This window comes from Callorhinchus milii, unplaced genomic scaffold, assembly GCF_018977255.1.
Source record: "Callorhinchus milii isolate IMCB2004 unplaced genomic scaffold, IMCB_Cmil_1.0 Scaffold5, whole genome shotgun sequence".
In the NCBI taxonomy this organism is placed as follows: domain Eukaryota; kingdom Metazoa; phylum Chordata; class Chondrichthyes; order Chimaeriformes; family Callorhinchidae; genus Callorhinchus; species Callorhinchus milii.
In genome coordinates this window covers 24,804,185-24,817,424 of record NW_024704746.1, presented here as the reverse complement: position 1 = coordinate 24,817,424, position 13,240 = coordinate 24,804,185, and the positions used below count along the sequence as shown (strand labels likewise).

Here is a 13,240-nt window from a genome sequence, read left to right as displayed (position 1 = left end):
TTCCAGCATCCATAGCACCAACACTGGCGGAGGTGAAGGTTCATTCCCCAAGTGGGTGATGAAAGTTACTCCAGTAAAATGCTGCACGATTACATATTACATCATTTGTTCTTTTAAAAATAAAATATTGTTGCAAAATAAATGTGATAATATATAATAATCCTTGCATTTGATACAGCGCCTTAGCAGGTCGTTGAGATATCTCAATTATTATGTATTATTCTTTGTTCTTTTAAAAATAAAACTTTATTGCAAAACAAATTAATGGTAATTTTTTTTATTTAAAAAAGACTTTGTTGAGGTTACCATGAGGAAAGGAAACTGTGAACATCCTGATCGGCCAACTACTGAATTACTTTCATGTCGCAGGAACATCTCTAATCCTAGATTTCTTTTTGCCAGATAATTTATCAGTTATATTTAAAGTTTTATTTAAACTTGTGTGTTTCAGGTATACAGAAGTTTAAATAAAATAAATATATGAATAAATAAAATATTTAGTCACATCTACACACTGATGTTTCAGTTGGAGCTGAAGGATGGAGTGCCATCATCAATGATATTTTTCCTTAAACCTACAACTTGATATAAATGAAGTGTGTAAGTAGGTGTTTCCCTATATCAAATGCAAGGATCATTATTATTACCCTCCAGCAGTCTCAAACTACACTGGTCTAGAAATGTGGGGTTTTACTGCATTGATGCAATGTGACAGAGCATAGGCACTAACACGCTGATCTCAGGCCAACTCCTGAGAGAGAGAGAGAGAGAGAGAGGGAAACCTGGGCAAAATTGGAAATTAGTTTGTTTTAACATAGAAAGCGGAGAAGTCACTACAGACCTGTAGCCTGCGCTGCTCTCTTGTAGACAATCAGGAGAACTGACAGGATTTGAATCCTGGGAGCATTTTGCTACAGTCAGATCCACCAGCATTATCTTATCCCATTTTAAACCAGACAACTTTATTCAACGGATACAGGATTGATAGATTCACCGATTCGGGAGGTATTTTGCACACTGCATTCCAAACAAACTGGAGACAAGCACTTTGCTTACCTGTGGAGCTCAGCAATCTCATTGTTTATACAATCGAGTTCTTTGATGGCTGAAAAGTCTGTTAGACTGTTCAAGGTTGCGCCATTCTGTGGAAAAAAAAAGTATCAAAAAGCTGTGACATGGACAGACGCCGTCTGCTTCCCAGCTCAAGGTTTTACTCTCGACTGCAGCCTAAACGTCTTCCTATACGGAGCTGCTCCTTAAATGTAGCCTTAGAGATGTTGGGAGAACAGAAAGACTTGGAGAATGTCTCACATACACAACAGGTTAGCCACACTCTCCCACACCCTCCTCCCTCCACCCTTCATCAAGTTAATGTGTTTTAATATTTGCAGAAGTTAATATCACAAAAGAAGAACAACCATTTTTACTGAATCAAAAACCCAACCAACTATGTGAAAAATAAAAATGAAATCTAGGAACTTTCAGTACCCATACTTACAAGTCGAGGAGAATTAAACAGTAAGTAGCTAACCTTGTGATAGCTAAACGAGTGTTACTTTAAGCTTCCAGTGTTATTCACACCTAATGGGCATCAAAACAGTGCAGCAAGGAAAGCTGAGTGAGAAAGGCACAGGACAGGGCCTGCTGGAAGCACAAGCAAGTCGAAAGATGGAAGAAAAGGAAAGAAACAAAGATTGGACAAGAATTAGTCAAACACTTTGGAAAAACTACAGTTTTCAGTTAATATCAGCCCACAGCAGGTCATTATTGATGCAGGATGTGATTTGCCAGCGTAAATCTCTATGCTGGGGTCCCATGTGTGGCTAGAGACTCACAACAGCTTGGTGCTAACTTTCAGTAAGTGCTCAATAAAATGAAACATAATAGAGAATGAGTGCATGCACACATACACGCAGGTGGCACGTGCAAACACACATGGCACGCACACGTGGCACGCACACTTGGCCCGTGCACACGCACACACACACGTGGCCCGCACGCGCACACACGTGTTCAGAGCTAGAGCTGTGAGAAAGAGAGTGAAGTGAATGAAGTACTTAGCCACCTGGGACGGTTACCTTTTGGGTACTGTCTGATGGAGGCATCATCTCTGCTGTGAGGACCTGAGGTGGATCAATGCCTTTTGTTAACTTCTGGTTTATTAAATGTAGTGCTAATGCAAACTGCTCCTTTGTAAGCTTCCCGCAGTCATTTGTATCACACAAAGCCCTGCCAAGACGACAAAAGTTAAGAGAGTTCAACAGCTGCAACTATTTTGCTGGGAAAAAGCCATTTCAAACTTCAGTGTGTACAATTAGTTGGTAACTTAAATTCTGAGGTGATTTTTTAAATTAACTTACTCAGATCACTTCAAAAATCACAGAGTTTGCAATTATTAAAACTTTAATTTGTTTGCTTTAATTTAACTTGTTTGTCCCTTCGCCTCACTCGCTCCCTTGTCTCCTTCAAGGCCCGTCTCAAGTCCTTCCTCTTCAACTGCACCTTTGGTCACCCTCCTACCTTCACCCTCCCTGCCCTCCACCCCTCCTGATCCCAACACCCGGCTCGGGTCCAAATCCCTGACTGTCCAGTGCCTTGGGACGTTCTCTCAATGTGAAAGACGCTGTGTAAATGTCATTTGCTGTTGTTGAAATTCAGGTGGCATTTGGGCCAAAGGAGTGAAGGTGTTGAAATCTCACCAGATGTGAGCCAGTGTGTTTGACGGCAAACCCGTGGTGAGGAAGATGTCTTTCACCTCCAACCCAGAGACATAGCCATCCTGGTCTTTGTCAGTTTTCATGAAGATTTCATCATATTTAGTTTTGTCTGCTGGTGATACAACCCATTTAACAGACTGGAAAACAACACAAGCCATTACCAAAGCTAGCACCAACCTTTTCTCAATTCACAAGATGTGGCATTTTACACAACATGCAATGGTGACCTGCTTAATACCATCATCAACCTACCATCTGGAACGGCATAAAAATTCTTGCATTTAATATAACGCTTCATCACATTGTCAAAATGTCTCAAAGCAGTTCACAGGATTTACTGTCGAGTTATAGGCAATTGATATATATATATCGCATATATAAGAAAAATGTGTGTACTGCATTCACAAAAAATTTTGTATTATTTTCCAGTTAAAATAATAATAATGCTTACATTTGATATAGAGCCTTAAAGAGAAACGTAGGATTGAATAGGACCAGAAGAAATCATTGTACCCACCATTGGGTCTGAAAATAATTGTGGTTATTCAACATAAGTCATGCCGGGATTTATAACAATTTAAAGCTCAAGTACAAGTGGATACAACACCTCCCAGGTTAAGAGATATTAAGATATTAAGAGCAGTCAGTCAGAACGGATGTGAATCTCGGAATGGGTTGAGCAGCTCCTGAGATACAAACTAATCTTGACAACAGCTCGAAATTGGTTCAGGCAACACTCGTCAATGAGACTCGGCAATCTCTGGCAGACTTGTACTAACAAGATTATACTTAAAGCAGCAAAAGAAAGATAGCATTACAAAGGAAAGAGCATCATTAATGCAGTACCTGGACTACAGGCATTTTAGCTGGTAGAATTGGCACGTGAGGCAAGTTCTGGCGGCTTTCCTTGGCAGAAGGTGACGATGGACGGCACGGCACGGGAGGGGGGACGTTGACTTTTTTCCTCTTTGAAGGTGGCACTAAGGCAGGTGCTAAGGACAATGGCACAGGTTCCTTCTCAAGAGCACGGTAAACCAAGAACATAGCCTGGGAGAGAACAAAACAAAACTAGCAATTCACAGATATCCAGAATGAAGCAAAGTGCTTTGACAAATGCATCTGAGTGAACTGAAATTCAACGGTACTATCAATCCACAAGACAATATTCAGACAATATCAATCTGCACAAATAATGTGTAACAGGGATACATTACAAACACCACAGCCTTGAGCTTCATAAACACACATCCTGATAGACTAAACATTACAATACTTGTTCTATATGTCTAATTACGAGGTTCACTTGTCCTATCAAATGAGTCCAACATTGCAGTTGGATGAGTTGTTAAGATTTCTGTTGTCGCTTCAGAGATGACAACTACTGATGCAGCGCCATTTTATCTCTTGATGATTTATTGCCCAAGTAATACAAGGTGTTGGTTTGGTTCTCATGAGTACTTTGCATCAGTTACTGAACTAGAAATTGTCAAAAGGTTTAATCTAATAACTAACATCAATGTTCTTAATTCATCAACTACATATTCATACTTGTCAAAGCTGCACCAAGCATTCGCACGCATAGCCACCAGCCGCCAACAGCCACCACCAGCCAATAACCTCCACCAGCCACCACCAGCCTACAGCCGCTGACAGCCACCACCAGACTTGCATGTTACTCTTTCGAGACTGAATTTTCTGTCAGGTTTTAAAACTTGTAAACTGTGTATTTTGGGGCGAAACGCGGCAGCCGATTGCGCACAGCACTGCCCCACAAACAGTCGTGGATTGAGTGAACAAATTATTAATTTTTTTAATTTTGAGAGATTACCAGTGTGTTTACCGCACGTTACACAGAATGTGAATAAAATCATATTAAGACAAAAGATGTGCAGGATATAACTTACAACAGCAAATTCATCTCTATCCAATAAACCATCGTGATCTGAGTCGCTGAGATCCCAGACCTGCAGGTTAAAGTGAAAAAAAAATTAATCCTTTCCATGTTATTATCCTTTGTGGATCTTAAGCTCTCTTTCTAACTTTTCCATTTCAAATATTATTGCACATGAATTTCAAACTTCAAATATTTTTAAAGTAGAAGCAGAAAAAATATAGAGAAGAGGAAAGAGAATGCAGTGAAACTCACTGCAGAGCACCTTAATTTCCAATCACATTCCCCTGCCTCATTCTGAGCAAGGACAGGCTGCTCACCCTAACTCTGTGGTCTACTGATTGGGAACTCCCTTTCACATGTATATTGGTCCAGTATTGGACTTACCCTTCCCAGAACATCCACGGGCAGCTTAGAGTTGAGAAGCACAGGTTTCACTTTGTCTCCAGAGAGAAAACCATTCACAGGATTAAGGCTGTCAAAAATGATATCGTACTTCATCTTTTCTTCCAACTGTAATCAGTGCAAAATCAACATAGACAATACAAGTTAGAGATTTCAAGTTGTCCCATTTAAAATGTAAACACCTCTAGATATTAAAACTTATTGGAAATTTTTTGTTTGTATGTTTTCCCCCCAAAAAAGCACAGTTGTTTTTCTGAATGAAGACAAAAGAAAAACAATTTAACTGCAAGGCAAGAGACAAACCTTCTCTTAAAAAAAACTGGAGCACAAGTTTTTTCAAGAATAAAATAAGGAAAGAACACAAAATGTTGGAATATAACAGTTTAATATCAATCAATAAACAAACAGTATATTCTCCAGGTTCAATCCATTGACCAACCTGAAGATATTGTCCCTTATAAACATTACTTAACCAATCTTTTAATTAAACAAAATAACTTTTTTATTAGATTGGTAAACTCCTGAAGATTAAGAAATAAAGTCCAAATTAAAAAGACAGAATTTACCTTCACGGCCCAAGGAACGTCAATAGCTGCTGCTCCACCAACGGGTAAAGGGCTGTTTGTATCATTCTGGGAAGACAATTGACAAATCGGATTAATAGCTGCAGTGAATCGCCATAAAACTCGGAGGCCATGAGGCCAGAAGGGAAATGGGAGACATCTATTGGTTGGCTCTGGGACCAAACTGAAACCATCTCTCCCTCTCCCCCCACTCCCTCCCTCTTCTCCCTCCCTCCTCCCCTCCCCCTTTTCCCCACCACCTCGCCCCCTCCCTTCTCCCTTTCTCCCCCTCTTCCCCTTTCTCCCCCCCACCTCTCTGCCCCTCTCCCCGCTGTCATTTGAACCTGCAAATAGAAAAAGAAGATCAATTCACTTACAAATGCTGGTGCCGGGACTGGGAGATTCAAACTGCTGAGCGAGACGTCAAGTCCATTTTGAGCACAGCTCACAAGCCTTAATGCAATGAAAAATTCCTAAAGAGAACAAGGAATTAAAATAATTTGGCTGTGTGTTCGGGCCAGCTGGTCGACAATCGAGAAGATTTCTAAAGTCACTGTGCGTTGTGGCTCTGCACAATAAGGAAATTGAGGTTGCAAGTTTGCTTTACAACAATTAAAGGTGAAATACCTGTTTGTTTAAAAAGCCCTTTTCTTCTGAATCAGCTAAATCCCATACCTGAAATAAAAGCATTTTGCACATTAAAAAACATGCTTTTCACTTTTCCTGCTGCCTAGTTATTCTAATCTACCACCTAGACCTCAGCATTTGCTAAAACAATATTACTTTAAAGGTTCTAAAATAAAACAAAGCTAAAATTGGATTTGAACCACAAAAAAGCTGTTAATAATTCTTGCATTTGATATAGGGCCTTACTTATTAAGTCTCAAAATGTTTCACAGCGGGCACAACAGGCAACTTACACATAGCAATATCCCACAAACAGTTATGAAGTGAATAAGAGCATTTTTTTCCTCTGGGGAACTGTTGGTCAGACAAGGGAAAACTCCTTTCTCTTTTCATACAATGATGTGAATCTTTAATGTCCATCTGATGGGATGTCGCTTTAAAGTCTTATCTCAAAGACGACACTTCGACTATGCAGCATTGAAATTAAGACGTTCTTTTTGGGGGGGATTTGGGCTGTTGGGGTAAAGGATGAGATAAACCAATGTCCCTTTTTTGTGTGTCTGGTGATTCTGGTTAATAATAAATAATCCTTGCATTTGATTAGCACTTTTCATGTCTTCTCAACGTCTCAAAGCGCTTCACAGAATAGACTGTAAAGTGAATTGAATGTATTAGTTGTGGGCGAAATGCGGCAGCCAATTGCGCACAGCAGTGTCCCACAAACAGTCGTGGCTTGAAAATGACCAATTTATTATTGTTTTGTTTTGGAGGGATTATTATTAGGCTCTGTGTGGAGTAAGGAAACTTGCCCAAGGTTTCGCCCTCTGCCTGGAATTAAACCCAGGTGTCTCGCTTGCTCTAACCCCTGAGCTACAGGACTCCACATGGTAATGGTAAAGATGCTGATACTACAGGAGCTGCCCCTCACCCTTCCCCAAGAGTCCTGGACAATTTTCTTCCCTCATCCGAAAAAACTTGGTCCGTTGGTCATTCAGTCACTCATCTCATTGCTGTTTATGGGAAATTCCAGATGCAGATTAGCCACTGTATTTGCCTTCATAAAAAAGCTACAGAGGTACAAGTAGTTTGAGATGATGTTGCAACATCACAAGGGGCCATGTGAGTTATTGTGCAACAGATAAAGTTTATTAGATAAGTACTGAAGGCAAAGGTGAACATCAGATTGCACCCAGGCTGGAGAGCCGGCCACAAACATGAGAGGAGAGGAACTCAAACCATGTGTCACTTCTGTTCACATCAGTTACTCCTGGAGCTGAAGCTAAGCTGGAGTTCATCTCCTGTTGAGATGGTCTTGTGTTGTTACCAGGAACCAAACCTCACCCACAACTGGATATGAGAGGATTGAGCTCCTGGTTACAGCTGTTGGCCGCCCTCTGCTGGTTGGGGTCGGTATTGCAGCATTTCCCACCTGAGGAGTGAGATCTGCAAACACACTGAATTCTGCCCCCCCACCCCTACAGATATCTGCCCCACCTCCCCACACACACACAGATCTACCCCCCCACCACCACCCCCACACAGAGATCTGCCCTCCCACAGAGAACGGGAGACACTGGAATTACTTGAGCCCCTGGTCACTAGGCTCAAGTTGGGCTTGCCCAGCCAGAGAGGCCATCCTGTCACCTGACCTGCTCAGGGGGGTTATGAAGACAGGGTTCAGCTCACATTGTCCTTTGACAATTTGGGGCTTAGAGAGTTTGGGGTAGGAGGGATTTTGGGTAGCGAGACAACCCTCGTTCCCCAAGAGGGACGTTTGGGGGTAATTGAGGTAGTCCTAATCGCGCTCACCAATGCAAAAAATATTTAAAATTTCACTTCTTCATTGCTGTTTTTTCATGAATCATTAGCCTTCTGTATACATTGTAAACTCCATAGTCAGGAGATGGCTTGTGTTTGTGCAAATATTTCTATGAATGCTGATTTTCAGATTTTCACCGCAGAATCAATGATAGAGGAAAATGTATTGTAAATCTGCCTTTTTTTATTTGTGAAAATTCTTTGCATTGAAGTGGGGGGGAGGCAGAGAAAAGGATGCACTTTGCTGTTCTCCAGGTTCAGCCCATTGAGATGAGCTAATTCAACAAAGATTGGGTATCAAACTTGTGACTTTCTAATCTGTTTGAAACTATTAATCTCTAATAAGCAATTGATTCCCAGAGATGGGAAGGCACGTGGATTGAAATATGGTTTCCACTTTTGAGAAAGAATCTGTAAAACTATCCATTTACTACCACAACAACCTGAATTTATATAGCGCCTTTAACACAGGGCAGCATCTCGGAGCGCTCCTACCTGCCAAACTATATCTATTGGAAAAACTACCGAATAATTGACTTGTGGCAACTGGATATAATAAATTGGTTAAGAAATTCAAGCATCAATGCTGGTACTGAGACAGACAACCATAAAATTATACAGCACAGAAGGAGGCCATTTGGCCCATCGTGTAGGTGCCGGCTCTTTAAAAAGAGCTATGACAAATACAGGGACAGAATATAAGCACACACACGCACATACATACACACACATCCATGCACACACACACTTGGACGCACACACGTGCACCGTTAGTTAAACCAGTACCTTTCCCAGGACCAGGTCTGACAGGCCGGACTTTTTTAAAAACAAAGCAGCTTCAGCAGCTCCGACTCTTCCCCCATTGCTGGGATCGATCTGCAACAAACCATAAAGAGGCAAAACTTTCTCAAGCACCTATTACTAACCACTTCAAAGATATTTCTGTTTGATTCAGATCTGCTTCACACACACACCTCACACACACACACCTCACACCCCTTGTCCAGGTGGAGAGTTACTGAAGTGACTGACCAGGATTTAAATAATAAGAAACAAGTTGCATTTATATCGCAGCCTGAAGAAGGAGAACTGATTGGAAGTCTTCACAATGATATAGTCATTGTAGTCACCCATCCAGCAGGGGACAGAAAGTAGGACTTCAAGACAGATAGGGAACTTGAGATGTAGTTGTTGCAGAGACAAGAACTCCAGAGTTATCAGTGTGGAATGTGAAAGCACTACCACCAATGGTGATGTAGAGAGGGTGGGAGACGCACAGCAATCCTGAGTTAGCTGAGTGAACAGGGAGGGCAGAGGGGTGGGGGAGGCGATAGGAGAAGAAACAAGGTATTCAACTTTTTGTGGAAAGCGAGAGAGAGAAAGAAAGCACTGGAAATTCAGCAGAGAGCAACAGAGCTGGTGTGATTTTCAACACTCGCCTTATGGTGATTATTAAATTCACCTTTTGTGCCGGTGCTAAACATTTAGGCACTTGTAGGACAGGCGAGATTTGGGTGATTATTTTTGCGGCTGAGCCTGAAGCCACACAAAAGAAGCTCCAACGATGCTCATTGTTTCAACTTATCCCCGTGTCTGACAAGGAGACTGTTCAACATCCAACTTTCTGGGGTCACAAGTCACTGCTATAAATTTAATTAAGTCTCATTCACCAGTTTGTACAATATTGATAGACAATCATAGAAGCTGAGGTGAGTCAGTCCCTCGATTCCCCCTATCTCCTCCCCCTTCTCCTCCCCGTCTCTCCTTCTCCTCCCACACTCCACCCCCCCCCCCCCCACCCTTCCCTGACACAACCCCATTTACTTGACAAGAACATGTCAAGAAATGCTGTTAAAATCTGCTTTGACAATAATAAGTCAGAATGGCAAAAAGTGGCAGAAAATAAAATCTCTGCCTGTAGCTGAGAGAGGGTAGAAGAGGAACAGAGAGTGAGAGTGTGTTTACAGCTGGTAAGAAAAATAACAAATTACAACATCTGGTGTATTCAACTAAAGATCAGCTAAAACAAGGCAATCAATAGGACATCAGTCAAGCATCCACATGTCTCATTTGCACATCAAGACGTGGAGCCCATATCTACCTTCAACTCAAAGATCTCATGGTTGACATCCCCATTGTTATGTCTGCCCAAAGAGTCTCTGTATAGATTATAATAATCCCTGCATTTAATATAGGCCCTTATCACATCTCAAACTGCTTCACAGGATACACTGTGGGCAAAATGCAGCTGTTTGCACACAGCAGTGTCCCACAAACAGCCATGGAGAGAGAGTGACTGATTTTATTTGGGGGAAAACCAGGAGAAACTTCCTTCTCTTTCGATTAACACCATGGGATCTTTAATGGCCACCTGATCAGGCAGATGGAACCTCGGTTTAATGTCTCATCCGAAGGACGGCATCTCTGACAAAGCAACACCCAACCATCCAGCGCTGCTGCATTGGAGCATCAGCTTAAACTACATGATTCTAACTCATTACGTGGGGCTTGAACCCACAACCTTCTGACTTTGAGGCAACACTGAGCCAGACTGTATTATTAGGTTCATCAGTTAATCAGTTACAGGTTTACAGTTACAGACCTCAGTTACAGGTTTATCCCTCTCACCAGATTGTGATTGTATTACAGTGGGGAGGGAGAGGAAGTCTATGTGCCTGCTAAACTTTCATAGTTAGACTTAACCTAAGGAACAGATCGAACAATGACCTACAGAGATTCTAGCAGCCCCACAAATATTTAAGGCAGTTGGATTTGTTTAAAGTTGTACAGACACAGGCTATTGCTAAACATTGACAAGACAAATGTATAAAGTTTGATTTACCTGTCGGTAATACTTTTCATATAAGGGGTTGCCACTCGAGAGCTGCAAAGAGAGAGAAGTAAATATTCTTTATTTGTTCTCAAAAACACTGCACACTATTCACCAACGAGGGAAGCTTTCATAAAATCTTAGTGGCTTGTTGTTGAACAGCATATATACATACATTGCTTGCTGGCACAAACGTTAGCATTCCTGACGCTGAATGAGACGTTATCGGCCAATAGTAAGAGGTATTCTATGGTCGGAACGCCTCATTGTTTATTTTGTTTCGCAAAAGAAGTCAAAAATAATATTTTTCACAGACATCTCTGGCAAGGATCAAGCATCGATAAGGAATCAAAACCCAAGTTGTCATTTTATCTCCATCAACAAACATTGCTTCCCCCCACAGGGAAATCATGATTGCTGGCCAGGATACTGGGAGAAACTTCCTTCTCTTTTCTAATTGTACCATGGAATCTATAACATTCACCTGAACAGGCAGACTTTAGTTTAATGTCTCAATTGCTACCTTTGATAACACAAGATCCACCCAACATCTCATTTGAGTGCCAGCCTAGATTACAAGCTCAAAGTCCTCCTGATGTGGAGTCCTGTAGCTCAGTGGTTAGAGCACTCGCTTTGCAAGTGAGAGACCTGCGTTCAATTCCAGGCAGAGGGCCAAACCTTGGGCAAGTTTCCTTACTCCACACAGAGCCTAATAATAATCCCTCCAAAAAAACCAAAAACAATAATTAAATTGGTCATTTTCAATCTACGACTGTTTGTGGGACATTGCTGTGCGCAATTGGCTGCCGCGTTCGCCCACAAATATACAATCAATTCACTTTACAGTGTGTTCTGTGAAGCGCTTTGGGACGTCCTCCCGACGTGAAAAGCGCTATATCAAATGCAAGGATTATTATTATTATTATTATTATTATTATTATTATTATTATTATTATTATGTGTGGCTTTGGTTAGTCAACTGGGTGTCTGACACATGATGAAACCCATCACTTGCTTAAGAATATCCAAACCTAACTGAGAATTCCATGCATCCCACCCACACATGGAAATCCCAGAGACAGATTGTTGGAATGGAATGTGCTCTCTCTCTGTGGAGGGATACATCCTCTTACCCAATTCCTGAAAATATTAGGTGCAGGTTGGCAAGAGCCAAGGTTTGGGGACCTCAAAATGTGCGTTGCGGTAACTGCTGGAGTCTAACCAGCTAAAACCACATAGCTTGTCATTGATATTACTGTCTGGCAAGCTTTACTGCTGCTTGTCCAGCTAGGACCACCCTAGTCATTAGACTTTGGCTTGTAGGGTTAACAAGAACCGAGTGGGATGATTCCCTGTTTCCAATGGCTGGTCTACCTTTCCAGGTCCTGCCGATGAGCCAGGCTGAGCTGTGCTGTCATCAGCAGTGCCCTGCAGTGGTTACTTGACCAAACGCCTCCATTTTATCTCGGCAAATGGTTTTGCCTCCCGCTCGGTCACCTGCGGGGTACCCCAGGGCTCCATCCTTGGCCTCTTCTCTTCCTTATCTATATGCTCCCTCTGGGCGATGTCACTTGCAGACACAGAATAAACTTCCACATGTTTGCGGATGACACACAAATCTACTTTGCTTCCAGCACCAACTCCCTATCAGCTTGTCTGGCAGCGTGCAAACTTCCTGCAACTGAATATGGACAAGACAGAAGCCATACTTCTTGGCTCACGTCAATGTCTTCATCTCTGCAGATCTAAATTCCTCAACCTCCCTGGACTCTCCCTCACATTCACTGAACCAGCGCACAACCTAGGCGTCCAGTTCGAACCCCAGCTGTTCTTCCTCCCCAGCATCCGGTCCCTGACCAGGACCACCTTCTTCCACCTCCGCCACATTGCCCGCCTCCGACCGTACCTTACCCCAAATGCAGCCCAAACCCTCGTGCATGTGTTTGTCACCTCCAACCTGGATTACTCCAACCCCCTCCTCACCGGTCTCCCTAGCTCCACTATTCACAAGATCAGCTCATTCAAAATTCTGAAAGATCCTCACTCTCGTGTTCAAATCCCTTCACTCCGTGGCCCCTCCCTCCCTTCCCCGGCTTCCTCATTCTCCAATCCACCACCTGCTCGACTGACACCGGCTCCTGCTCGTCCCTCGCACCCTCCACCCCACCATCGGAGGTTGGGCTTTCAGCCACCACGCCCCGAAACTCTGGAATACTCTCCCTCAATCCCTCCGCCTTGCCCCCTTTTCCAAATCCCGCCTGAAAACCTTCCTTTTCGACCATGCTTGCGGTCACCCCCCGCTCCCTCCCCCCGACTCGGAGTCAGTCTCCGCCACTGAGGCGCTATCCTGCGTAGAGGGCGCTATATAAGTGTTGTTGTTGGGAGTGCT

At 42.7% G+C, this 13,240-nt stretch overlaps 1 protein-coding gene across 1 annotated transcript in view; it reads right to left on the bottom strand.

Annotated features, from left to right (window-relative positions):
* eps15 (epidermal growth factor receptor pathway substrate 15) overlaps positions 1-13,240 on the bottom strand; it is a 56,887-nt gene that overhangs the window by 31,627 nt on the left and 12,020 nt on the right. The window contains exons 2-12 of the mRNA XM_007899959.2: positions 10,864-10,905; positions 8,808-8,897; positions 6,204-6,251; positions 5,954-6,049; positions 5,580-5,645; positions 4,996-5,121; positions 4,622-4,681; positions 3,564-3,764; positions 2,700-2,854; positions 2,079-2,229; positions 1,057-1,142 (exon numbers count right to left, since the gene is read on the bottom strand). Coding sequence (XP_007898150.1) covers positions 1,057-1,142; positions 2,079-2,229; positions 2,700-2,854; positions 3,564-3,764; positions 4,622-4,681; positions 4,996-5,121; positions 5,580-5,645; positions 5,954-6,049; positions 6,204-6,251; positions 8,808-8,897; positions 10,864-10,905 — 1,121 coding nt within the window. The remainder of the gene's footprint in view (positions 1-1,056; positions 1,143-2,078; positions 2,230-2,699; positions 2,855-3,563; positions 3,765-4,621; positions 4,682-4,995; positions 5,122-5,579; positions 5,646-5,953; positions 6,050-6,203; positions 6,252-8,807; positions 8,898-10,863; positions 10,906-13,240) is intronic.